The sequence below is a fragment of the Pimephales promelas genome, chromosome 17 (assembly GCF_988280905.1).
Source record: "Pimephales promelas chromosome 17, fPimPro1.hap1.1, whole genome shotgun sequence".
Taxonomy (NCBI): Eukaryota; Metazoa; Chordata; class Actinopteri; order Cypriniformes; family Leuciscidae; genus Pimephales; species Pimephales promelas.
The window spans coordinates 14737115-14761772 of record NC_142785.1 but is presented as its reverse complement, the minus strand read 5'-3'; the positions used below and the strand labels follow the sequence as shown (position 1 = coordinate 14761772).

The following is a 24658-nucleotide window of genomic DNA, read 5'->3' as shown; positions in this document are numbered from 1 at the left end:
GCAGGTGCCCCGAACAAGCCGAACGGAAGGGTGACAAATTGGTGTAATCCGAACGGCGTCGTGAAAGCGGTCTTTTCTTTGGACATTGGAGATAAGGGGATCTGCCAATATCCCTTCGTTAAATCCAGTGTCGAATAAAAACGAGCCGTGCCCAGCCGATCGAGTAACTCGTCAACCCTTGGCATTGGATATGCATCGAACTTCGATACAGCATTCACCTTGCGGTAATCCACGCAGAACCGGACGGTGCCGTCGGTTTTAGGCACTAAAACTATCGGGCTTGCCCAGTCACTGTTGGATTCCTCGATTACTCCCATATCCAGCATCGCCGCTAATTCATCCTGAACTACCTTTTTCTTGTGTTCAGGTAATCTATACGGCCGGCTGCGAACCACCACGCCCGGCTCCGTCTCAACGTGGTGCTGTATGAGATTCGTTCGGCCAGGGAGGGGCGAGAACACATCTGCGAAACCCGCTTGTAACTGCTGAATGTCAGCGACCTGGGACGGCGAGAGGTGGTCTCCGCAAGTGGCCAGAGGGAGGGATTGCACTTTTACATTCGCCTCTGGCCCGAGATCCTCCTCCCCACTCACCACCGTCGCCAGCATCGCTGACTCCACCTCATTCCATCTTTTAAGGAGGTTGAGGTGGTATATTTGATGCGCTCCCCCCCTATCTGAACGAGCGATTTCATAGTTAAGATCATTAACTCGCCGTGTAACCACAAACGGTCCTTGCCACTTGGCGAGTAATTTCGAGTTGGATGTGGGAAGTAATACGAGCACTTTATCTCCCTGTGCAAATTTACGTAGCTTAGCCCCCCTATTGTACAGACGACTTTGTTTGTCCTGAGCCTGTAACAAGTTCTCCATAGAGAGCCGCCCCAAAGTGTGGAGTTTTGTTCGCAGGTCCAGGACATATTGAATTTCGTTTTTGCTATTAGAAGGTCCGTCCTCCCAAGCCTCCCTAAGGACATCCAAAACCCCGCGGGGCTGGCGGCCATAGAGAAGCTCAAAGGGGGAAAACCCTGTGGAGGCTTGGGGGACCTCCCGTACAGCGAACAAGAGGGGTTCTAACCACTTATCCCAATTTTTGGCGTCTTCCCGCACGAACTTACGAATCATGGATTTTAACGTGCGATTAAATCGTTCCACAAGGCCGTCTGTTTGTGGGTGATAGACGCTGGTGCGAATCGATTTAATGCCCAATAATTCATACAGTTCGCGTATCGTACGTGACATAAACGCCGTGCCCTGATCAGTGAGAATCTCTTTTGGGATTCCCACCCGGGAGATTAATTGAAACAGCACACTCGCAACGCTTTTAGCCGAAATATTGCGTAGTGGGACTGCTTCAGGGTATCGCGTTGCATAATCCACCAGGACTAATGCAAAGCGATGCCCCCGTGCTGATCGCTCTAATGGCCCGATGAGGTCCATGCCAATTCGCTCGAAGGGGACCTCGACTAACGGCAGGGGGCACAATGGTGCTTTACTATGGGCCGGAGGGTTCACTAACTGACATTCATGACAAGACGCACACCACCTGCGCACATTCTCATGAATGCCCGGCCAAAAGAATCGGGTCATTAAACGATTTAACGTGGCTGCCTGCCCGAGGTGTCCAGCCATCGGATTACAATGAGCCGCCTGGAAAAGCATTTCCCGACGGCTCTTAGGAACTAATAACTGGGTTGTATCTTGTTTTGTCTGGGTATCCTGGGTCACCCGATACAACCGGTCTTTAATCACGGCAAAATACGGGTACGTGAGCGGCTGTTCTGGCCGAACCTGCTGTCCGTCGATGACGCGGACCTGCTCAAACGCGTTTTTCAGCGTGTCATCTCGGGACTGTTCCAGAGGAAAGTCATCACGGTCTGAAAAGATGTTATTTTCAGCCCCGCTCTGTTCCCCTGAAACAGCCGCCGACGGTCCCGGCACAGCTTCGCCCACCTGAACGGTCGCCCCCGCCCGATGCCGTTGTTTTTGCCCAGGAGCACCCGCACACAAATATGCCAATAAAGATTGAAACCCCGGCCAATTAGTTCCCAGAATCAGCGGGTGCCGGAGGTGCGGATTAACTGCCACCTCCACACTATGCTTTTGTCCCCTGAATTGGATCATAACTGGCACGACGGGATATCCCATCACCTCGCCGTGCACACACCGCACCATAACCTCGCGGCTCTTATCCAATGCCCCAGGCTGAATCAAACTTTGGTGGATGGAGGTTTGGTTACAACCTGAATCCACCAAAGCTTGATACGTAACCCCCTCGATACTTACAGGTATCTGATACAGCCCAGTCTGATCGGGGGCAGCCTGTGGCGCATAGGGGACCCGAATGAAGGTGTCCACCTCCATCAGTGGACACCTATCAATAAAGTGCCCCGGGTCCCCACAACGCCAACAGGCCGGCCCAGGCCTCCCCGCCACTCCGGTGGCGGGAAACGGGTCAAGGGATTGGCGAGGGGAGAGCGCGGGGCCAGAAGACGGAGGGACGCTCCCAGTCAGGGTCCCACTTCGAGGCGGAGGGCGGGGCGCCGGGACCGCCTCAGCGCTGGGCCCGGACCTCCAGCGGGGCGCCGGACGCGGAGGACCTCCTCCTCGGGACCTGGGAGCGGGGACAGGGCGAGAGAGAGAGGGAGGGGGAAGAGAGAGAGAGAGAGAAGATGTTTGGGGTTCGCCGACCCCCGGGCACGCCACCAGCTGATCCTCCGCCAACGTGATGGCCTGGTCCAGCGACGTCGGCCGGTGGCACTGGACCCACTGCGCGGTCTTCTTTGGCAGTTTCGCAATGAACTGCTCCAGCACCACCAGCTCGATGATTCCGTTGACGTCGCGTCCCTCGGCCACCAGCCATTTGCGGCAGGCGTCCCGGAGCTGCTGCGCGAAGACGAAGGGCCGGCCGATCTCCCCCAGCTCTAGGGACCGGAACCGCTGGCGGCTTTGCTCCGGAGACCGACCCGCTGCAGGATGGCGCGTTTAAGGTCCTGGTAGACCAGGAGGTTACTAACGGGCAGGTGTTGGGCGGCGAGCTGCGCCTCTCCGGACAGCAATGGAATGAGGCGCAGCGGCCAGTCATTTTCCGGCCATTTCCCGGCCGCGGCCGACCTCTCGAAGAGGTCCAAGAAGGCCTCCGGGTCATCCAGCGGCCCCATCTTGTGCAGCATGGGGGCCGCGGCCGGGGCCCGGACCCCCTGGTCCACCCAGCTCCGGAACTGCTCGCGGGCCTCCTGTTGTTCCTTGAGGAGCGTGTCGAACCGACGTTCCTGTCGCTCCTCCATCTTCAACAGGGCTGCCTGGTGTTGTTGGTGCAAGCCCGCGAGTCCCTGGATGATCTCCGCAAACGGCGAAGACAGAGGATTCCTGGCGGCGGCTGCTGCTTCTTCCATCCCGGGTTTTCGGCACCAGTGTGACAAGGTTCAAGGAGGTGATGGAAGAAGACAAGGGGTCGGCGAATACAGGAGCTTGTGTGCTTTATTAAGCAGAAACAAAAAAAACTCTTTCCACAGTGTCTCAGCACTTCACAATAAAATGATGTCTACAGTCGGACAGCCTCTTTCCCGCTGATTCACAGCTTCCTTTTCTCACTCGAATAAATCGCTCCTTCCACAGCTTCTCCTCCAGCTCTGCACACACACAAGCTCCAGTCTCTCTCAGTGCGGTGTCCAACTGGCCCGCTCAAATACTCTCCCAACGCCAATCACTGGAATTACAGACAGGTGTTTATCATTTGAACTTGACCCGCTTACTTCCCGCTCGACTCCTCCCCCGCTCTCCCGCCGCAGACAGCGCTAAACCACGCCCCCCATACCACACATTCCCTTTAACCTATCCACTTGTAAAGATAACTTTTGTTTTTCTTAATAGGCTAAAGAATCCTTCTTATCATTAATCTCAACTACAGTAACACTATGTGTACCAACTGCCACTGACGTTGGGGTCCCTAGAGAGTCATAAGTTAGTCTGGTTGGAGCTTTCTTTAGTCTCTGAGGTCGAAATGTCTTGTCAGGGCTTTCTGTTTTACTGTTTAGTCTCTCAGCTATTTTGTCTACCATCTGTATTTCAGTGTCTCTTTCTCGTGTCACACTTTCTGCAGTCACATTTTGTACCACATGGTCATCCTGCTCCACTACGGTAGGTTCTTCAGCTGTCTCATCCATTCCTGAGTTACTTGCCAGATCTAAATCCAAATGAAAAGGCTCACAGTGATCAATGTTTTGAGGTTCTGGTCCTATTAACTCTCGTGGTACATAATAGTCATGCCATATCCCCATCTCATCATCTTCAGAATCAGATGTTGCCTCCATCTTATCCTGTTCAGGCGCTGGTAAGCAAGGAGCATCATAGTTCTCTTTTCTCTTTGCTTTGAGCCGGCTGCTGGCTCTCCTTAATTTCAGGGGCTCCTTGTTCATCTCAGACCGCAGCTGTACTTCCCGTCTGATCGGCAGAATGTGATTGCGGTGCAGTATCTTTTGAGAGCCATGTCCACTCTCAGACTTCAGTTTGAACACAGGCAAACCAGGCAGTTGAAGTATCTTTCCACCGATCAGCAAGCTTGTGCTTCCCTTGTAAACCCAGGTTTCAGATCAAGACTCTGTCCCCGGAATCTAATGGACAGAAACAAACTCTCTGATCATAGCGTTGTTTGTTCCCTTCATTTTTCTTCTCTGCCATCCTCCCAGCCAATTGATAGGCAGCTTGAAGCTCACGTTTCATGTTTTTGACATACCTCAAGTAGGATTTTGTGGAGGTGCCATCACTTGAGACCCAGAATGTCACGTCTACTGGCAGCCTGGCTTCTCGTCCAAACATTATAAAATATGGAGAATAGCCTGTTGACTCATTCATTGTGCAATTGTATGCATGTACAAGATGGCTGAGGTGTTTACTCCATTTACTTTTGTCTTGTGTGTCCAAAGTTCCAAGCATGTCCAGAAGAGTTCTGTTAAAACGCTCATGCTGTGGACCACCCTGAGGGTGGTAGGGAGTGGTCCTGGATTTCTTTATGCCAAGCATGCTCAACAGTTCCATGGATAAGGCGACTCTCGAAATCCCTGCCCTGATCTGAATGCACCCTTCTTGGCAACAAAGTACTGTTCCCACAGAACCTTAGCGACCGTCGATGCCTTTTGATCTTTAGTTGCAAAAGCTTGAGCATATCTTGTGTGATGATCTGTAACTACGAGCACATTGCAGATATTTCTGGCGTCAGGCTCAATCATCAGAAAATCCATACAGACGAGATCCATCGGTCCATCACTGTTAAGATGTGACAACTCAGCTACTCTTTTAGGCAGCGTCTTCCTCTGAATACACCTAGGACAGCTCTTGCAGTACCATTCAACCTGAACTTTCATGCGAGGCCAGTAAAACCTCTCTTGCAACAGGCCGTATGTCTTGTCAACTCCCAAATGGCCCGATTGGTCATGCAACGACTGGAGCACAGTTGTTCTGAACTCTTGTGGAAGCAACAGCTGCTGTCGAGCAGGTGTGTTTGGTGGATGGCTCATTCTATACAACACAGAGTCTTTGACCATTATCTTATCCCACTCTTTTAACAACAATGACACATCAGAATGTTTCTCTTTTTTGGCGTGGTTGGCACTTTTCTGAATGATAGCATGCCACACTTCTCCAATACATGCATCTTTCTGCTGAGAATTTGAGATTTCTGCTGCACTCAATTTGGGCAACTGCTGAGTGTTCAGAAAGGAAAAGTTGTAATAGGCTCTGGGCACCGCACCTTTGGATGAGCCTATGAGATCTACAGCTCTGTACAGGTGACAGTGAGGTACTCTGACTTTGGACATGTGACAAACAGCTTTGACTGAGGTGGCAAGCAGTGTTTCCTTCTCATGTGAGGCATTGTGATTTGCACGAGGACGGCGTGACAATGTATCCGCACCCACATTTTCTTTTCCGGGCCGATACTTCAGACTAAAATCATATGTTGACAATTCCGCCAACCATCGATGCCCTGTTGCGTCCAATTTAGCTGTAGTTAAGACATAAGTTAATGGATTGTTATCAGTGTGAACCTCAAATTTGACTCCATAGAGGTAATCATGCAATTTGTTGACAACAGCCCATTTTTATGCCAGAAACAGACTCAGGAGAAATCCTTTACAAAACCTCTGTAATATCCACAGAAGCCAAGGAAGGAACGAAGAGCAGTAATGTTTTCTGGGCGTGGCCATGATTTCACCGCCTCAATCTTTGCAGGGTCTGTAGCAATGCCTTTTCTAGACACAATGTGGCCAAGGTAGGTAACAAAGGGGCAGCAGAACTGACATCCAACGATATATTTAATCCTTCATCCTTCAACCTGTCAAGGACTTTAAGAAGGCGCTGCTCATGTTCCTCTAACGTTCTTCCGAAAACTATAACGTCATCCAGATACACCAGCACTTCGTAGGTTCATATCACCAACAGTCCTTTCCATAATTTGTTGAAATGTGGCCGGGGCTCTGCAAATCCCCTGCGGCATCCGCTCAAACTGATAGAACCCTGCTGGGCAAGTGAAGGCTGTCTTTTCTTTATCAGCAGCAGCTAATGGGATCTGATGATAGCTGCTTCTGAGGTCAAGCACACTGAACCACTGGCTACCACCCAGGCAGGACAAAGCATCTTACACACGAGGGACTGTATACTGGTCCGTAATCGTTCTCCTGTTTAACATTCTTTAGTGCACACACATTCGTATGGTGCCGTTTTTCTTGCGAACCACAACTATTGGGGAAGCATAGGGGCTTCTGGATTCTGAAATGATTCCGGCCTCTTTGAGATCATTCAGATGCTTCCTCACATCCTCCAAATCACCTGGTGGTAAACGTCTAGAACGTTCTCTGAAAGGTCTATCATCTGTTACCCGAATGCTGTGTTGTGTGCTCTTTGCACAACCCACATCAAACTCACTGCAGGATAAAACCTCGCTTCTCTCCATCATCTTTTGACACAGTCGCTCCTTCCACTCAGGGGGCACAGGAGAGTCACCAAAGTTGAAAGAGGATGGGGACAATTAAGGTGATGGAAGCTTAGGGCCCTCCTTTCCACTGACTGTATTTATTACATCTACAGGGAATAGATGAGCAATTGGAATTCCACGTTTTAATGTCACATTATGACTGGACACATTCCTCATGGTGACTGTGATGCTATGACAATGGACAGCAGTGGACTTTTCAACAACTGGCATAACCAGCAGCTCTTCAGGAAAACAATCCACCTTTGGATGGTCTATAAGAACAGCTTGGCGAGGGAGACCTCCAGGAAACTTTGGAATGCCAACCACTGTTGCAATGCCGCCATGAGGCAGAGTGAAAGACTTGTTTCATGTGAACCACTGTTCCTCTTTTTGTCTCAGCTGTGTCCTCAGGAGTTTCCTGAAACTTTTCATAAGCTTCTTTTATTACTGGATGAACAGACAAGGTGTTAAGAAAATGGTCTCCTCCATGTGTTTTGCATGAATTGAACAGTCTTCGAACTATAGAGGTGTTTCCTGACCACAATGGAAACATCCCCTTTCATGACCGGGTCTGGACACACAAGCACAAGTGTTTCTACAATCTCAGCTTCTCCAACTACATCTCCAGTAAACTCAAGCTTCAAGCACATATAACCATTATATGGATACTCATTTGCACTGAGGCCCCAAATCTCCAGACACTCAATAGGGGTCAAAGGCAGGTGCTTCAGATACTTGTCGTAAAAGGAACGATACAGTAGGGTAACTTGAGACCCGCTATCAAGTAAAGCTTTGGCATAAATGCCCTCAATTTGTACTGAGACAATAGAGCTAGGTCCAACTAAACCCTCTGGCAAGCTAGCCTTCTTTTCTGGTAGCGTGTCACACTTTGTGGAATGTATCTTCTCCAGAGCGTCAGGTCGTTCCTCTACTGAGCCCCTGGAAAGTTTCCCGTCGGCTGTTTTATTTTCAAGAGGCGCTTGTTCACTTTTCTGAGATTTTATGGGTTTTGACACTCCCGCTGGAAATGACCGTCTTCACCACATCTGTAGCAAAAGATATCAGCATGATACTGTGGTTTGGGGGCCCTCTCCTTCACACGTGCATATGAGTTTCCAGTAGCTTTCTGACTGGGGTTCTGGTCTACCTGCTGCGCCACACTTGCTGATGCAGTCACAGAGGCAGAAAGGAGGTGAGGCTTATCTCCTCTTCTTCTCTTACATCCCAAAGCAAATCAGTAAAGCTGGAAGGAGGCTTGAGTTTGTAAGTCAGTCTTATGCGAAGGGCAACAAGGTGATGAGGCAGAGAGCCTCTTGCAACTTGATCAATGCGCGCTCGGTTCATGTCAATCACATCAATACCACCTTTACTATGTACTGCATGTAATAGCTTGTCTAATCTGAGTAAGTAAGCTGATAACTTCTCACTGTCTTGCTGAAATGTATTACTAAAATTTATCATCAGATATCTGCTGCTGGCCCTTTAAGACTCTCAGCTACTGTCTGTCTCTTGACAACATCAGAACATTGCCACTCGCCCAACATGTGTTTGAATAGTCAGTAAAAAAAAAAAAAAATATGAAAGTATACTTAAAGGCTGTGTCTTTTAGTCAGAAGCATCAGCCTGATGTAACCCAGGTGTTTTCTGCTTTGTTTATCCTTCTCGCGGCTCAATGCTTGGAACCATTGTTAATTAATTGGTCCTGTTTGTACAGGCCAGGTTCCATGTATGGATGGCATGCCACTAGGCCCGAAACTGATGCTTTGGAGTGCATGCATCTGCCGGTGTGGCAGGAGGCGCTGCAGCTGCTTATTTGATACACCTGCACACACCTTCGGACATTTACACCTGCACACAACTTCAGACAATATTTACATTTCGTGAGCTTAGAATTATAAGGTTCTATCTCCGTTTGGGTAGTTCTGAGATATTGAGCATCAAAGTTTTTACATCCCAGCTGGCAAAACTGTTATGTAGTATAATCTTCTATTATAGCTTTAGCTATTAATCTTTTTTATTTTTTATTTTTTTACAAAAATAACACCACACAGGCATTAATAAACACCTAATGGATCAGATTATGTCAAAAACTCAATTTCGACCAAAAGTGGAGATAGAACCTTATAATTCTAAGCTCACAATTTAGATAATTATTATTCTCATGAACCGTTTCATTATGGACTCAATGGATTGGATTCAAGCATGGATTCAAGAACTGCTTATTGAGTGAATGCTGAATGCTGTATGCTCAATAACTTTTAACGGAATACTATGTGCATGTGTAAATATTGTAAATGTTATTGTCTTATATTTATGTAATACAATTGCACTGTAGCAATGAGTCTGTGTTTCACTGAATTTCACCTTTTCCTCTTGGGGCTGAACTAAGATTTTCTGTTACTGGTCCCCTATTTTTACATACAATTGCAGCACTTACACATGCTACCCTGTACTTGCAAAGATGGAATTGCCCCACTTTTTTCGAATCAGCCTTTGTGCATGCACAGCTCGATTTTGGAAACAGTCCTCCGAAAAATGCACAGCAAAACATTCAAATATTTTGGTTGTATTGTTCTGGAACAGTGTTGTAAATAAAGATTAACCATGGTTTTCTAATTGTGCCCTCTTTTGGAAGGCCAAAAAAAGTAGTTTGACTTTCGCAACGATAAACAAAGCATCTCCATGACATGGTGGTGCCGGCAGCAACAATAATACAGCTAGAATAAAAGTTACGCCGCCTTTCTTTGCATACAAATTGGGCGGTGTTATGAACCTCTTTCCCCACATGACGTAGATTTGAGGGGGTGTGTTTGAATTAAGCGTTTTAGGAAGGTGTGGCTGAGCCTTAACTTTTTCAAAGAATATCTCTTTGGGGTTGAGACTTTGAGCTTGGTAACTCTGCAGATCTTATCCACAAGTTTCCGAGGGGCTCTCCTGTAAAAAATAAAGTGGGTGAAACTTCCGGTGACGCGGCGGAAGTAGCATTCCAATGGTATTTTGTGTGTTAGTTAGCGAAGATGCTAGCTGTTTTTCGGAGAATTATTTTACTATTTAAAGACGCAAATCTTTATGAGAGATGTCGTTACGGAGCTCAGGGACAATATGTGCTGTTCGCGGTTGTATGTATAACCGGACTAAACTAATTCAGTGGCTTAAACGTGATTGTTTTGAACATAAGCTGAAAACGAGTGATCCTGCCAGAGCCCATCTCTGATCCTGCCAACGACTGTAACGTTAGTTTCCATCACCTCCCAAAAGACGACGAATCTTCCTGTGTAAATTTTTTTTTTAATTCTTTATATTTTATAAACTCTATCAGCATGTGATTGGCTGTTCGCTACTGATGTTACACCTAAACTCAGGATCAAAGCCTGTCTTGACAGAATACCAAATGTGCCAGTAATGTATTCAAGTAGCACATTCATTTATAATTTTGAATAAACTCCAAAGCACAATGACTAAGTGTGTATTTTTTTATTTGAATTGTTTGTCAGCTCGCACATCTGTCTGTCACCATGCCTTGATGAGTATTGATAATTAATAATGTTATTATAATACTCCCAATCAACGACTGCGGAGGTTAAAGGTACTGTTATTTCACCCTTTTTAATTTCGTTGAGGTTGTGTTCCCACATCGTTAGCTAGTTTGGATCGCTATAACTTGAATGACTGTCAACTGTTGAATGAACGAGTGTCAAGCATGTCAAGTCGCGCTTTGTTTACTTCCAACCGGAAGTCGCGCCCACTTTTGACGCAAGGCCTCATGGGGCGTAGGAAACTTGTGGATACATGTACAAACAGCTACATAACACACTAAAGAAAAAGGAAAACAAGATATCACATCATAATTATGACCCCTTTAAGCCATTCAAATTCAGACTATACCTTACTCATTGGGCATTATGATGTCCCACTAAAAGCGTAAATACTGTTTCTGTTCATTCCTTTTTTTTCCAAACTCCTTTTACATTATTTTACTCTCAAATATTTGCATAAGCTAGCTCACTGTTGCTCTTCTGTTAACCAGGACAGTGTGCTAACAACTAGTAGAACCACATTTTAAACCAGTCTGAAGTTTGTTATAATGTGAGTAGCCTTAGCATGATGCACGGCTTGTTGCAGACTTCAAACATGAAAGATGAAAAGTGTGCACTGTGCACTTGACTCATAGCATGTGGTGATGACCAAGTGTAGTACATACTTCTGTTCAGTGACTGATGTCACAGTGTGCTTTTTCTCTGTATGGCCATGCTCAAACACAGCCTTTATTCTCATCGGTTCAATAGCTGTCAGTTACAAATTTCACTGGATCTAACTCTCAGTATATCATGTACATATACAATCAGAGGGACCAGAGAGAAGAGAAGTGTGGGAGGAAGCGAGAGGCCAGTGAAAGTAGAGCAGCGCTGCCTGGCAGAGAAAAGAACCAGGCCTGCTAAAAATACAGTATCTCCAAGGAGGACAGAAATACACATTGGGTGTGTGCCGTCAAAAAAGAGAGAGAGAAAGAATATAAGGGTAACATATAAAACAGGTCAAGCTGATATGTAGGATAGTTCTTTATGTACAGTGCACATATGCATATGGCTTACGTGACTTTGATCTTTTTCTGTGGATGCCGAAATGAAAACTCCCAACCTGCCCAGGAATTAGTGGGCACAAAACTCCATGTCGCATGACCCATAAACATTGTGCTGCTCTTTCCCTGTTCTCTGATAGATATTTGTTAAATTTAAAGTTGATGTGTGCTGGGAAGTGTGCTCTGTGTGTATTCTGCAGTACTAGAGCCAACCCTCAGACACAAACCCCAACGTTCAATGCATGGGTTCATTTTCTCTGCTTCTAACAGAGAAAAACATCCGTCTAACATTTTGCCAACACACAGCATCTGATCAAGCATGAGCACATGCACCAAGGCAATGGTTCTTAATTCTGATCATGGTGCACATTTTCTGTGCTATTTAACAGTGCACCAGCATCTGGACCGGAACTAAGAACCTACACTAACACACACTACTGTTCAACAGGCAAAGAGGTAAGCTTGAAATACAAACATAGTTAACCCTCAACCAAGAGAGGGACTGTATGATTTATCAACTAATGGAAAATATTGGAAAACAGAATCTTATTTTTTTATTTCAATCTGTTGATTCTAGTGGCACTGAAATACATTTAATAATACATTTACGATTACTTAATTGAACTTATGTAGCTTTAAAGCTTTTATTTTCAGTTTACACATACCCTGGGAAACTCATGACCTTCAAGTTGCTAGCGTGAGCTACAATTTTGCCTGTTTAAACAAAATATCCTTTAATCCTAAATTTGATATCCAAACAATTCTACAATAATTCCAATTAGCTTATTAGCTTATATTGACATTGAAATAAAAAAAAGATTGTGCAAATCTGTGAATAAATGTTAATGAATGCATGAATAAATAATGCATGTTTTTAAAAAATATATATTTCTCGTTTTATACAGTACAAATTTTGTTTTAAATATGTATTAATTTATATTTTATTTAAAATTAATATATTTATACATAAAATAATATAACAATAATATGAATTAAAAATATTTGTTTGCTTACAATTTTTATTTCTGTTATAATTTGTTTTGCGTGTGTGTGCTTGCTTTGCTATTGAGTCAAAGTAACCTTAAACAGAAGCAACATTACTGCACTGGATAACAGTCACACATTTATGTATGCAATTATGTGTGCATTTAAAATACATGCCTAATTTATGATACAACCAAGAGTTTATTTATCAAGCAATAAATAAATAGTCTACTGGATTTTTTTTACGTTTGTTTAACAAATTTGATGTGCAAATAAGAGATTAATTTAGAATTTACAGCTATAATGTTTATGCATGCATCATTGGGATCTCTGGGATCCAAAACATTACAGTCAATCTCAACAGAACAACAGGGTTAAGTATATAAACAAACAAGATCAGTTTAAATATTTGCCATTATCTATAACAGATTTACTAGTCACTTAATAGTTTGGATTTTCGGTATAATATCTTACCTCTCTGCTCCTGAGCCCACACTTTGGGCAGCTCTGCCCGCAAGAAACAGATCAACAGCACGGTACACAGACCCATGTCCACCTCACAATTCTTCCCTCGCTCTCCACTCTCCTATCCTCTCACTCCTCCTTTCTCTCCTACTGTCACCTCCCTCCTTTCACTGAGCTGGGTTTTACATCCTCTCCTTTTCCCTGGACGTATCCCCATCCTCCCCACCCCCCTCGGTTCATCCTTCCCTTCTGGCTTTTTAAATTCAAAGCTAAATCTTCACAAAAAAAAAAAAATGTAAATTAAACCATTTCACCTGTTCAGTTAAAGCTTTCAGATTATACGGCAATAAATACACCATAGACTGTAAAAAAATATGGACGTAGCATCAGTGACGTCACCTGTAGGTTTCTGAAGAGCGTTTTTGAAGCCTAAAGTGGGCAGGTCGGCCCTCGCCATCTTGGCAGCGTGTCACCGCTCGTCACTACCGGATAAAATAAAATGGGCAAAGAGGTTAAAGATATTACCATAGAAGTTCAAGTAAATGCACTAGAAATCCTCGCTCATTCAAGGGTGTGCATCTATTGCATGGACGGAGAGAAAGCACTGAAATTGTCAGACATCCATTAATGCATGCGAAGGAAACAACTCCCCCATACAGTTTCTACGATTTTCATGTATGGGGACACTAATGGCTCGTTTCCACTGAGTGGTACGGTACGGTACAGTTCGGTTCGGTACGCAATTATTTGCGTTTCCACTCTCAAAAGTTGTGAATGGTACCAAAAAGCCGAACCGTACCGTACCACTTTTTGGGTACCCTTCCGTTGGGGTACCTAGCACAGTGAAAGGGTACTAAAAGGTGGAGCTAGACTCACTGCAGAACGCTGATTGGTGGACAGAGTATCGTCACTTGCGCGTGCTACAAGGGCATACAGTTGAAATATAATTCTACTGTTATTTTGTCACGAAATGTAGTTTTAAGAATTTTTCAGGCGAGAAAGTAGTTTTTTATAGATCAAATCTGTGGTTTATTTATAGATTTATGATAATTTGACTGAGATCCATTCCAAGCGATCACCAGACGCTCGCGCTCGTGTCCCCCGCCTGGAACAGCCTTTCCTCGGCTAGTCGTTCTGATGTTTGCCGCTGATTCGGACGTCTCTGTAGTGGTTAAACATGAGATATAGTTCGTCTTGTATAAACCTAACAGGCGATCTTTGGTCTCGTGAATCTATAATTCGTTCCCTGGCCAATAGTTTTGGCAGAAGGCTACGTGAAGTAACTGAAGTTTCATATCTTTGAGCGCTGAATTTGTAGCCTATTTGACTGACTAAATTGTTTCTTTATGTTATTAAAGCTTTATCTTTTTGTACCTTTTACTTATACTTTTATAATGGCTATTATTGATAAAACTGAAATTCAACAAAAAGAGATAGTTTTGTCATTTTTTTTATTTTATTACAAGATCATCTGTTGTTTACTGCAACATTTGTACCAATGCGATATGCTGATCATGGTGTACCCGACCCGACCCGTACCGTACTGTACTGTACCGTACCGTACCCCTCAGTGGAAACGAGCCATAAGAGGTCACAAAAAAAAAGCAGTGGAACTATGCCACTAAGTGGCGCTAAAATTAAACAAAACATGAAATTGCCATATAATACTGTCACAATCACAGAAGGGAACAGACAGATGGTAAGGTGAAATTCTTTATTAAAGTTAAAGCAGAGTGATGGGACAACAGTGGGAACCATGAAGACTTAGCTGGTGATGACTGAAGTGAAAACTCTGTGCAGGTGAATGACAAACACGATCACTGCAGATCTTGATCAGGATGGACAGGAGACTTAACAGGACGATCTCAGGTGAGTGTTCGGGTAAGGAGTCTGACTGTTTAGGTAGCAGTTACATTGACAAGACCAGACACTGATGTGAGGGTGATGCAGGTTGATTTAATAGCGGCCATGGCAGTTAACATAATGTCTAGTTCCCGCCTCTCAGGGAACCGAGGTTACGATAGTAACTGGAGACATTCCCTTTGAAGGCAGTAATTGAACATTATGTCAGCTGTGACTGTAACGTACGGACAGAGACGGTCGGATCCATGTGCAGCACTTTATTAAAACAGGCAGACATGAAAACTGGCAACACTTAAACAAAGGGGCAATCCAGAAACTCGTGGTCTAAACAGGCAATGGTCGAGGCAGGCAGCACAGGTTCGTGAACAGTCCAGGAAACAGGCAAGGTCAAGAGTCCAGGGAAACACGGAGACACAGAACAGGGAAGAACGCTCGGAATTGCACGCTTACAGTGTAACAAGACTTCGCAAGGGACACAGGGAAAACTCAGGCTTAAATAAGGAACTCAATAACCAATAATGAAACACAGCTGAACATAATGAAACACAAAGAGTCCATGGGGAAACAAACATGGGGAGAGGGTGCCCTCTAGTGGCTCTCGAGGGCACCACGGCTGCTGATCGTCACATAACCCCCCCTCTAAGGAGCGGCTTCCAGACGCTCCTAAGAGCTCCGGGGGGAGGTCAACGGGGGCTGGGATGGAGGGCCAGGCCCATGGAGAGGCAGGAGGCCAGGCACATGGAGAGGCCTGGGGCCGTGGAGCGTGGGTGACCAGGAAGGAGCAGGACGTGATGGCGGCCAGGGCGGAGCAGACACAGGCGAGGTCCATGACAGCCTCGCCTCCATGGCCCTCACGGACTCAGAGGTCCATGTCAGGATCACCTCCATGGCCCCCACAGAGTACCTACTGCCCCCCCCAAAAAAATACTTGGGGAAATTCACAGGAGGAGCCTCTGGGTGGTGAACTGGTACAGGAAAGGCCTCCCGGAGCTTGAAGGGTGCAGGCAGAGCGAGGCGCAGAGGCGGGGCCGGCAGAGCGAGGGGGCCGGCAGAGCGAGGCGCAGAGGCGGGGCCGGCAGAGCGAGGCGCAGAGGCGGGGCCGGCAGGGCGAGGCGCAGAGGCGGGGCCGGCAGGGCGAGGCGCAGAGGCGGGGCCGGCAGGGCGAGGAGTCTGGGCACGCTCACCGGGGCCTGGCGAACCAAACGAGTCCTCCTTCTCCTCCTGCGGCGGCGCGTCACAGGGCTAGACACACTCGCTGGGCTGGACAACTCACTCACTTGAACTGGAGATGCAGCGCTCACTTGAAGAGGAGATGCAGCGCTCACTTGAAGAGGAGATGCAGCGCTCACTTGAAGAGGAGATGCAGCGCTCACTTGAAGAGGAGATGCAGCGCTCACTTGAAGAGGAGATGCAGCGCTCACTTGAAGAGGAGATGCAGCGCTCACTTGAAGAGGAGATGCAGCGCTCACTTGAAGAGGAGATGCAGCGCTCACTTGAAGAGGAGATTCAGCGCTCACTTGAAGAGGAGATTCAGCGCTCACTTGAAGAGGAGATTCAGCGCTCACTTGAAGAGGAGATTCAGCGCTCACTTGAAGAGGAGATTCAGCGCTCACTTGAAGAGGAGATTCACTCACTTCAACAGGAGACTCGCCCACTTGAACTGAAGACTCACTGGACAGACTAAATTCAACACTGGACACACTTGATTCACTCGGCTCAGCACTTGACTCACTTGACTCGGCACTCGATTCACTCAGCTCGGTATTTGACTCACTTGATTCACTCAGCTCGGCACTTGACTCACTCGAGTCGGCTGGCACGCGCTCAAACTCCGGTTCGACCCGCGACACCTCCGCTGTCTTAGAAACAGCACTTTTAACAGGGCCAGTGCGGGATACGGGCTCGAGGGGTCCGACATGATGAGTGGTTTTGGCAGGAACGATATGCTTAGAAGCTCCTCTGACGGTCCTTAAGGGAGGATCAAACAGTTTAGCGAGCTGAGGCTTATGCTGCGTGCGGAGTGAGTGAGAGAAACCCGCCGCATACGAAACTCCCCGGCGCAGGGAAAAGAGCAGTTCCTCGAGACCCTCCTTTTCTGCGGGGAGTTCAAAAGCCTTTCTGAACAGGGCGGTAAACACGTCGAAAGGAGGAAACGACATCCGACCTGGTTCCCAAAACGTGCCTGCCCACTCCAGAGCCTTTCCAGTCAACAGTGAGCAGATGAAAGAAACGCGGTCGGTATCCGAGGCGTATAACTGGGGCTGATGTTTCATATATAAACTGCACTGCTGAAGAAATCCTTCACACGCTTCAGGTGAGCCATTAAACTTCTCGGGAAACGGCGTACTGGAATTACTGCATGCGGTACTCACACAGGGTTGCGGTGGAACAGGTGCAGCGGGAGCTTGGGCTTGATTAGTGCTTGTGCTCTGCGGAGACCATGACTGCACGGAGCTTGCTAGTTCCTCGAGGAGAGAAGTTAGTCTGGCCAGCTGAGAACTATGAGAGGCTAGCATTGAAGAGCGGGTCTTGACCACGGCGGATAGATGCTGAAAGTCTGCTGGATCCTCGTTTGGCGAAGTCTTCTGTAACGTACGGACAGAGACGGTCGGATCCATGTGCAGCACTTTATTAAAACAGGCAGACATGAAAACTGGCAACACTTAAACAAAGGGGCAATCCAGAAACTCGTGGTCTAAACAGGCAATGGTCGAGGCAGGCAGCACAGGTTCGTGAACAGTCCAGGAAACAGGCAAGGTCAAGACTCCAGGGAAACACGGAGACACAGAACAGGGAAGAACGCTCGGAATTGCACGCTTACAGTGTAACAAGACTTCGCAAGGGACACAGGGAAAACTCAGGCTTAAATAAGGAACTCAATAACCAATAATGAAACACAGCTGAACATAATGAAACACAAAGAGTCCATGGGGAAACAAACATGGGGAGAGGGTGCCCTCTAGTGGCTCTCGAGGGCACCACGGCTGCTGATCGTCACAGTGACGTATATGGGAACTGTATTAAATTCCGCTGTGAGACCAGTGAAGATAAACCTCAAACCACACCCACATATAAGCAAAACAGTTCTAACCAATAGCCGCGTCGCTTAAAAGTACTTGCATCCCATAGACAGAAATAGACCAAAGAGACATCTGCTCCGACCCATCAAAATTTCCACATTTCAAAGCAATGAAGTGAAGGCTGCACTGAATAGGGCAGACCCAACATAATAAGCACTCAAGCATGACAGTTAAACACAGTGTCGACGGCGCTTGCGGTGACAGCTGCATCAATTTTATTAACCTTAACACCGAGTTAGCAGCTATGCTAGTTATAACACTTAACAATCACTCTCAAAATCATTTCTGTTTCCTCAGTAAGCTCAACTCACTGAAAGGACTTGTGACGCTACCAAGGGTACATCCAGCTTGTAAAACCTGGCGAATGTGTTCTGAGAAGACAGCAGTAAGACCGAGCGATCCATGTACATCCTCAAAGCCCTGACCGGGCAAACAGTGCTCTGAGTGTCGGTGTTACGCGAGGCTGACGGCTCAGCAGATAAGAACAGCAGTGAAAGAACCTGTGCTCTAATGGTGTGTTAAATGACTTCAGAATGTAGCCTGGTCTAGGCTGGAGAGCGACATTGCAGTCGCCAGGTCCAAAACAGATGCAGACGTTGTTCACCGAGAATGCATAGTCTCCAATGCGTTTTGCTAAGGCGAGAGCAAGTAAAGCCGTCTTCAGGGAAAGCACCTTAACTGCCATTGAAGCTAGGAGCTCGAATGGTGATAGAAATAGAGCTCTCAAAACCAGAGCTAGATCCCACGGCGGCACGGGGAGTGGTCGTGAAGAACACAATCTCCTCACTCCCCAAAGAAAGTCTCGCTATCCATTCAGGGCTGATTCGGCCAGTTCGGGGCCCCGGCGATCACTGACGCTCTCTTGTAGAGGTACAGCACCTGCGTGGCCCCCCACCCGACACAAAACGTCGTCAAAATATGCTCAATCGTTTGTCCTCTGTTTGTGCAGTAAAACGTTTATTTTGTGCTGCTTCAGTTTTTTAGATATTAAAAGAAATGTTTAGGTCATTCTGAGGTCACTTAGGTCACCACATGATCCAAATTCACCCAAAATAGTCTTGTTAGTTTGTGCTTTGTTTGTGTTGGTTTGTGCCGGTAAAATTTTCGTTTGTGCTGTGTTGGGTTTTAAAATATCAGACATTGAATTATTGGCAATGACGTCACCAGCCCCCCACTTGATCCAAATTCACCCAAAATAGTCTCGTAGTTTGTGCTGAATTGTGCCGTAAGAAATTATCTTGTGCTGCGTTGGGTTTTAAAATATTGGATGCCAGAAATGCCAGAAAATTATACTGTGACTTCTCCAGGCCCCTTTTTACAGTTGAAGTAAGACTGAAACGGCAAACCTAATCACAATAATCACAATGTCTGAACACCATGAATTTTTTAATAAACAATGCAGGGACTACAAAAACATTGATAAGAAATTGATGTTCTATTAAATCATCTTTATGTAGGCTACGGTACTTAGCTAGAGGAAATCTTAATAATCAAAAATAACTTGTTATGATTAAATATGAATATTTAGGTCAGTTTCTATATTTAATGGGAGAATTGTTGTAAACAATTTGCTACGCGCATACGCTCTCATAACCCAGACAGAGCGGCGCCAAACAAGCTTGGACTCACTGATTGATCGGACTCGCTGATTGCTCCTGTCTGCCTCACTTGCCTGCTGTGCTGTGTGTTTGTATGCTTCAAGACTGTATGCTCCGTCTAAACCTTGTATTAGCTCATTATATCTTTTTGTTTTGAACCGTCATTAGTTCTCGTAGTTTAAACTACTAAATACATCTTACCCAACATCTCAGATTAACTTTACATCTTCCTTAGCTTCCATTAATGTTAGCACAACATACTTGTTACAAAGTTCTGACCAAATCAGATATTTTTAAGGACCCTATGCATTCACACCCATCTGGTGGTGAGGTGACTAATCTGGAGAAAGTTGTAACAAATCAGCTCTTTGGAATATTAACAATCAATAATAACTTGCTATTATTAATTATGAATATGTGGGTCAGTTAATTGGATTAACTTGATGTGGCTGAATTAATATTACAATCAATTAATCAATTCGTCCAACAAACTCTTTGATTATTAATTTTTTCTAAGAAAAATGTACCTTCCATGGCCACAGAAGAATAATTATTTCTTAGCTTGTACAGCACTTTGATTGTACAGGCACACCATATTGCAAACAAAACAGAACCAAATACATATTATGTACAAGTTAAATTAACTAAATATATATATTTATATAAATATAAATAAAATAAACAACATACACACCATGAATACATAAATAGGTGAGTGATAGAACAAAACCAGAAATGGAAATATTGAAAAGTTCCATGTAACTATGAGAAGAAGCATCAAAGCATCAAATCGCGTGCCTGGGTAGCGTACACTTTTATCAAAGTTGTTAAAAACTAAAAGTTGTTGATGATTCTGCGAGTGTGAAAGGTTGAAGTCTCAATTATTTTCTTCTTCATTGGATGAAGATATGATGAACTTGCAAGGTTGATTTGACTATGTCCTCATGGCTTGAGTGCAGAGGACACACAGAGGTTTCTGACATGCTCTGACATTAGTGCTTTTTTCTGTTACTTGTGACATATTCATGGCTAAAGTCAATGATTACACTGTATTGAGCACAAACTGTACTACAATTATATGTCAGCAGCATGTATGTAAAAATTTGTAGTTTTGAGATAATGACTTTTATGCGTGGTTTGTGAAAAAACAAAATGTCACTGAAATAAGGTCATGAAACCCATAGTGATTATTTCTTCACAAGACTTTTGAAAATTGTATCACATAGCCTAGAGTATTTGATTTCTTGACTACACATTCACATAAGACAATAAAGTCTTTTAAAATTTGTATGACGTGTTTTGTGTAAGATAGTTTTATGCAGGGATGAGTTAACCACCCATTAATACTACTGCTTTTCACACCTGAGAAAGACAAACTTACAGTGGAAAATAGCTTACAGTGGAAAATACACATGTGGGGGTTACTGTGGAGGAACCATGCAGATGGAGGCACCTAGTCAACGCACAGGCAATAGACACTGGCGCCAGCGTCAACAGTGCTGGAGGAACTCAAGGCTTCAAGGAGAAGGCTCAGCTGTGGAAATATTGCACTTATCCAGTCTGTAGAGTGGAATAGCGAGCAAGCGAAGACACCTGAGCGGGTCCAGTACTTAGCTGGTTGAAGCGAGTATATGAGAGGACACAGGCTCCACTCGGAGATTGTAGAATCTGGCAAATGTGTTGGGTGTCGCCCAGCCTACAGCTCTGCAGATGTCTGCTAGCGAGGCGCCATAGAGGAAGCCACACGCCGGTTGGAGTACACTGTCACACCAAGGGGGCTCGGTCAACCTTGCTGTTGGTAAGCCAAAACAATGGCGTCCACTATCCAGTGAGACAACCTTTGCTTTGAGAGAGGCCTTCCCTTCTGACTCCCACCATAACAGACAAAGAGCTGGTCTGAGGTCCTGAAACACTGCATTCTGTCTACGTAAGCACAGAGGGCGTGTACTGGACAGAGCGTACTGGCAGTGCTTGCAGGTTCACTACCTGGTCCCAGGATCACGTGAGAGTTGGCCGGCCCGAATTCCAGGCACGCTTCATCAACGGAGAATGCGTGCAGGTCCCTCACCCTTCTTGATGGAGGACAGTGCAACCATGAGCGCTGTCTTCAATGACAGGATATTAATCTCAACTGATTGCAGAGGCTCAAATGGAGCCCTCTGCAGGGCATTTAAAACCACTGAGAGGTCCCAAGAGGGTACGAGAGGAGGGCGAGGAGGATTCAGTCTCCTCGCTCCTCTCAGGAACCTGACAATCAGGTTATGCTTTCTCAACAACTTACATTCAACTGCTTTGTGATATGGGGCAATAACGGCCACATACACCTTCAGGGTGGAAGGAGACAGCCTTCGCTCCAACCCGTCTTGCAGGAAGGAAAGCACGACACTGATCGAGCATCAGTGTTGAGAAGAGCACCAGTTGATGAAGTATCAGTATCGGAGAACCAGGTCCGGGTGGGCCAGTACAGTGCAACCAAAATGACCTGCTCCTCACCCTCTTTGATCTTACACAGAGTCTGTGCGAGAAGGTTCACTGGGGGAAACGCATACTTGCGAAGGCCCCGCGGCCAGCTGTGCGCCAGTGCGTCTGTGCCGAGCGTGCCCTCGGTCAAGGAGTAATACAGAGCAGAAAATGGGATGAGTCGTGGGAGGCAAACAGATCTATCTGTGCGTCCCCGAACTGGTCCCAAATCAGCTGGACCGTCTGGGGATGGAGTCGCCTGGAATGTAAATAGCATGAAGGGACCTCAGGTGCTTCTGAGGAAGTGGCATGCGAGTTGCAACATACGGCGAGAGCGTAGACCACCTTGTCGTTTGATGTCGTGGTATTGTCTGAACGGACTAGTACGTGTTGACCCTGGAGCAACGCATGGAAGCGGTGCAGGGCAAGGCGTACTGCCAGCAACTCGAGGCAATTGACATGCATAAGGCGCTGGGGTCCTGTCCAGGAGCCCATGGCGGCATGTCCATTGCACATGGCGCACCAGCCCGTGGCAGAGGCATCTGTGGAGACAACAACATGCTTGGAAACTCGTTCTAGGGGAGCTCCAGCCCGTAGAAAACTGAAGTTCCGCCACGGGGTGAAAGTCTGACAGCAGGTCGGAGTTACTGGAACTCTGAGCGTGCCGCGATGCCATGCCCACCTCGGGATTCGATCGCGAAGCCACAGCTGAAGTGGCCTCATATGAAGCAATCCGAGTGGCGTTGTCGTGGCTGCCATATGCCCCAGGAGCCTCTGAAAAAGTTTCAGTGTGACCGCACTCTAGCCGTCGAACTGTTGAAGACAAGTCAGCAGTGAGTGTGCGCATTCGCTCGTAAGCTGCGTGGACATGATGACCGAGTCCATCTCCATACCGAGAAAAGACGGGGGCACGGGGCAAAGTCCTCGGCACGGGGCAAAGTTTGCTCTTCTCCCAGTTGACCCGCAGGCCCAGTCAGGCTAGGTGCCGGAGCACAAGGTCTCTGTGTTCACAAACCTGATCCCGAGAGTGAGCTAAGATTAGCCAGTCGTCGAGATAATTCAGGATGTGAACCCCTTGTTCGTGTAGGGGAACATGGGCTGCCTCGACAATCTTTGTAAAGACGCGAGGAGACAGAGCCAGCCCGAATGGGAGAACCGTGTACTGATATGCCTGCCCCTCGAAAGCAAACCATGGAGACATGAAAGTAGGCGTCCTTTAGGTCTATCATTGCAAATCAATCCTGGGGCCGAACATATTCGAAAATGCGTTTGGCCATGGGCATCTTGAACGGCAGCCTGTGAAGGTTGCAGTTCAGGACGCACAGGTCCAGGATCGGCCGTAACCCACAGGTTTTCTTGGGGACAATAAAGTAGGGGTTGTAGAACCCTGACCTCATCTCGGTTGGAGGGAAAGTCTCGATTGCACCCTTCGCCAGCAGGGTGGCAACCTCCGCTCTTCCCTGAACTTCCCTGATTTACCTCCCTGATCTACTTTCTACTTGAGGAGACCGTACGAACTGAATTGCATCACCGAGCCTGATAGTTCGGGCGACCCAGCGGGACAGGTTTGGGAGCTCTAACCCAGCCCCTAAACACTGACGCAGCGGAATCATCCGAACCACAGATGCCCCCCCGGAGGGGCAGTGAAGCAGAGTGACCGGCCCAGGCAAGAGTGGCATAGCTCCGCGTCCTGACAGAGGAGACCAGGGAAGGACCAGCGTTCCACGGGGGTCTGGCAATAGAGGGGGACGAGAGTGGTGTGGTCTGGAGACGGCAACCACTGTCATCCACGCCCTCAGAGACAGCGGGGGATGAGAGCGGCGAGGTCCAGGGGAATCGTGCACTATCGTCCGACTCTGGGGGCTTAGAGATGGGATGCAGCTCTTTGGAGAAAAGATTCTCCCCCAGCCCTCCACCGAGGACCTTAAAGGAAGATGCTGCAATTTTTACTCTTGCTCTGCCATCAGAATCTCTTTCCCAAGCAGCTAAACGGTTCAAGTTTTTTTTGCATGGTTCTAGTGGACCATGTGAAGTCTAAGAAAGGCAATGCATTTCTATGCACTGACAAAAGACCATCAAACCATGTGCGAACTAATGGACCATTGTCATTTTCCATTACCTAATGGACCATTGTCAATGGACCAAGTGTCTGTTATTCCACTGTATGCAGCAGCTGAATGACAAAATTTTTCTGTATGCTCACTAACAGTTTCATCCTGCTTTTGAACACAACTAGTGATCTTTGACCAGTCCATGTTTGGTCAAACAATGTTCTTTAACACTCTCAGAAATCCATCTCTCAATTTGTTTTTTCTGGCATATTGCAGTTGAGAAGTTGCCTGGTTCAACCAGACTCTTGTACATTTGAGTCTGGTTCAACCAGACTCTTGGCCTCTTTCTATTGAGAAACCTTTACTTTCTTGTAGGTGGGTTCTCTGTTAAAGTTCAAAACTATTGGATCTGCCCAGAGTCACTCAGGATCTGCCATAGCCAATCGCTAACGTGTGGTCATGATGTATGTCATGCGCCGAAACCGGCCGGAAACAACAAGTCCAAATTATCTGAGTATTATGTTTACAATAAGATGTCTATCAACGAGAGCTGCAGGTTTTGTTCATCTAGGAACTTATGGTCTTCAAAATATGTGTTTTCACATTTTT

General features: G+C 46.5%; 1 protein-coding gene across 4 annotated transcripts in view; it reads right to left on the bottom strand.

Moving 5' to 3' along the window:
- The window catches only part of plxdc1 (plexin domain containing 1), a 101681-nt gene that overhangs the window by 74001 nt on the left and 3022 nt on the right, over nucleotides 1-24658 (bottom strand). For 2 of the 4 annotated variants that reach the window (XM_039685427.2, XM_039685428.2), the window contains exon 1: nucleotides 13007-13166. The exons of 1 other annotated variant lie outside the window; for it this stretch is intronic. In XM_039685427.2, coding sequence (XP_039541361.1) covers nucleotides 13007-13082 — 76 coding nt within the window. In that variant the 5' untranslated portion in view covers nucleotides 13083-13166. Of the gene's footprint in view, nucleotides 1-13006; nucleotides 13168-24658 lie in introns of those variants that run through there. One more of the 4 variants, XM_039685429.2, reaches the window with a different exon arrangement.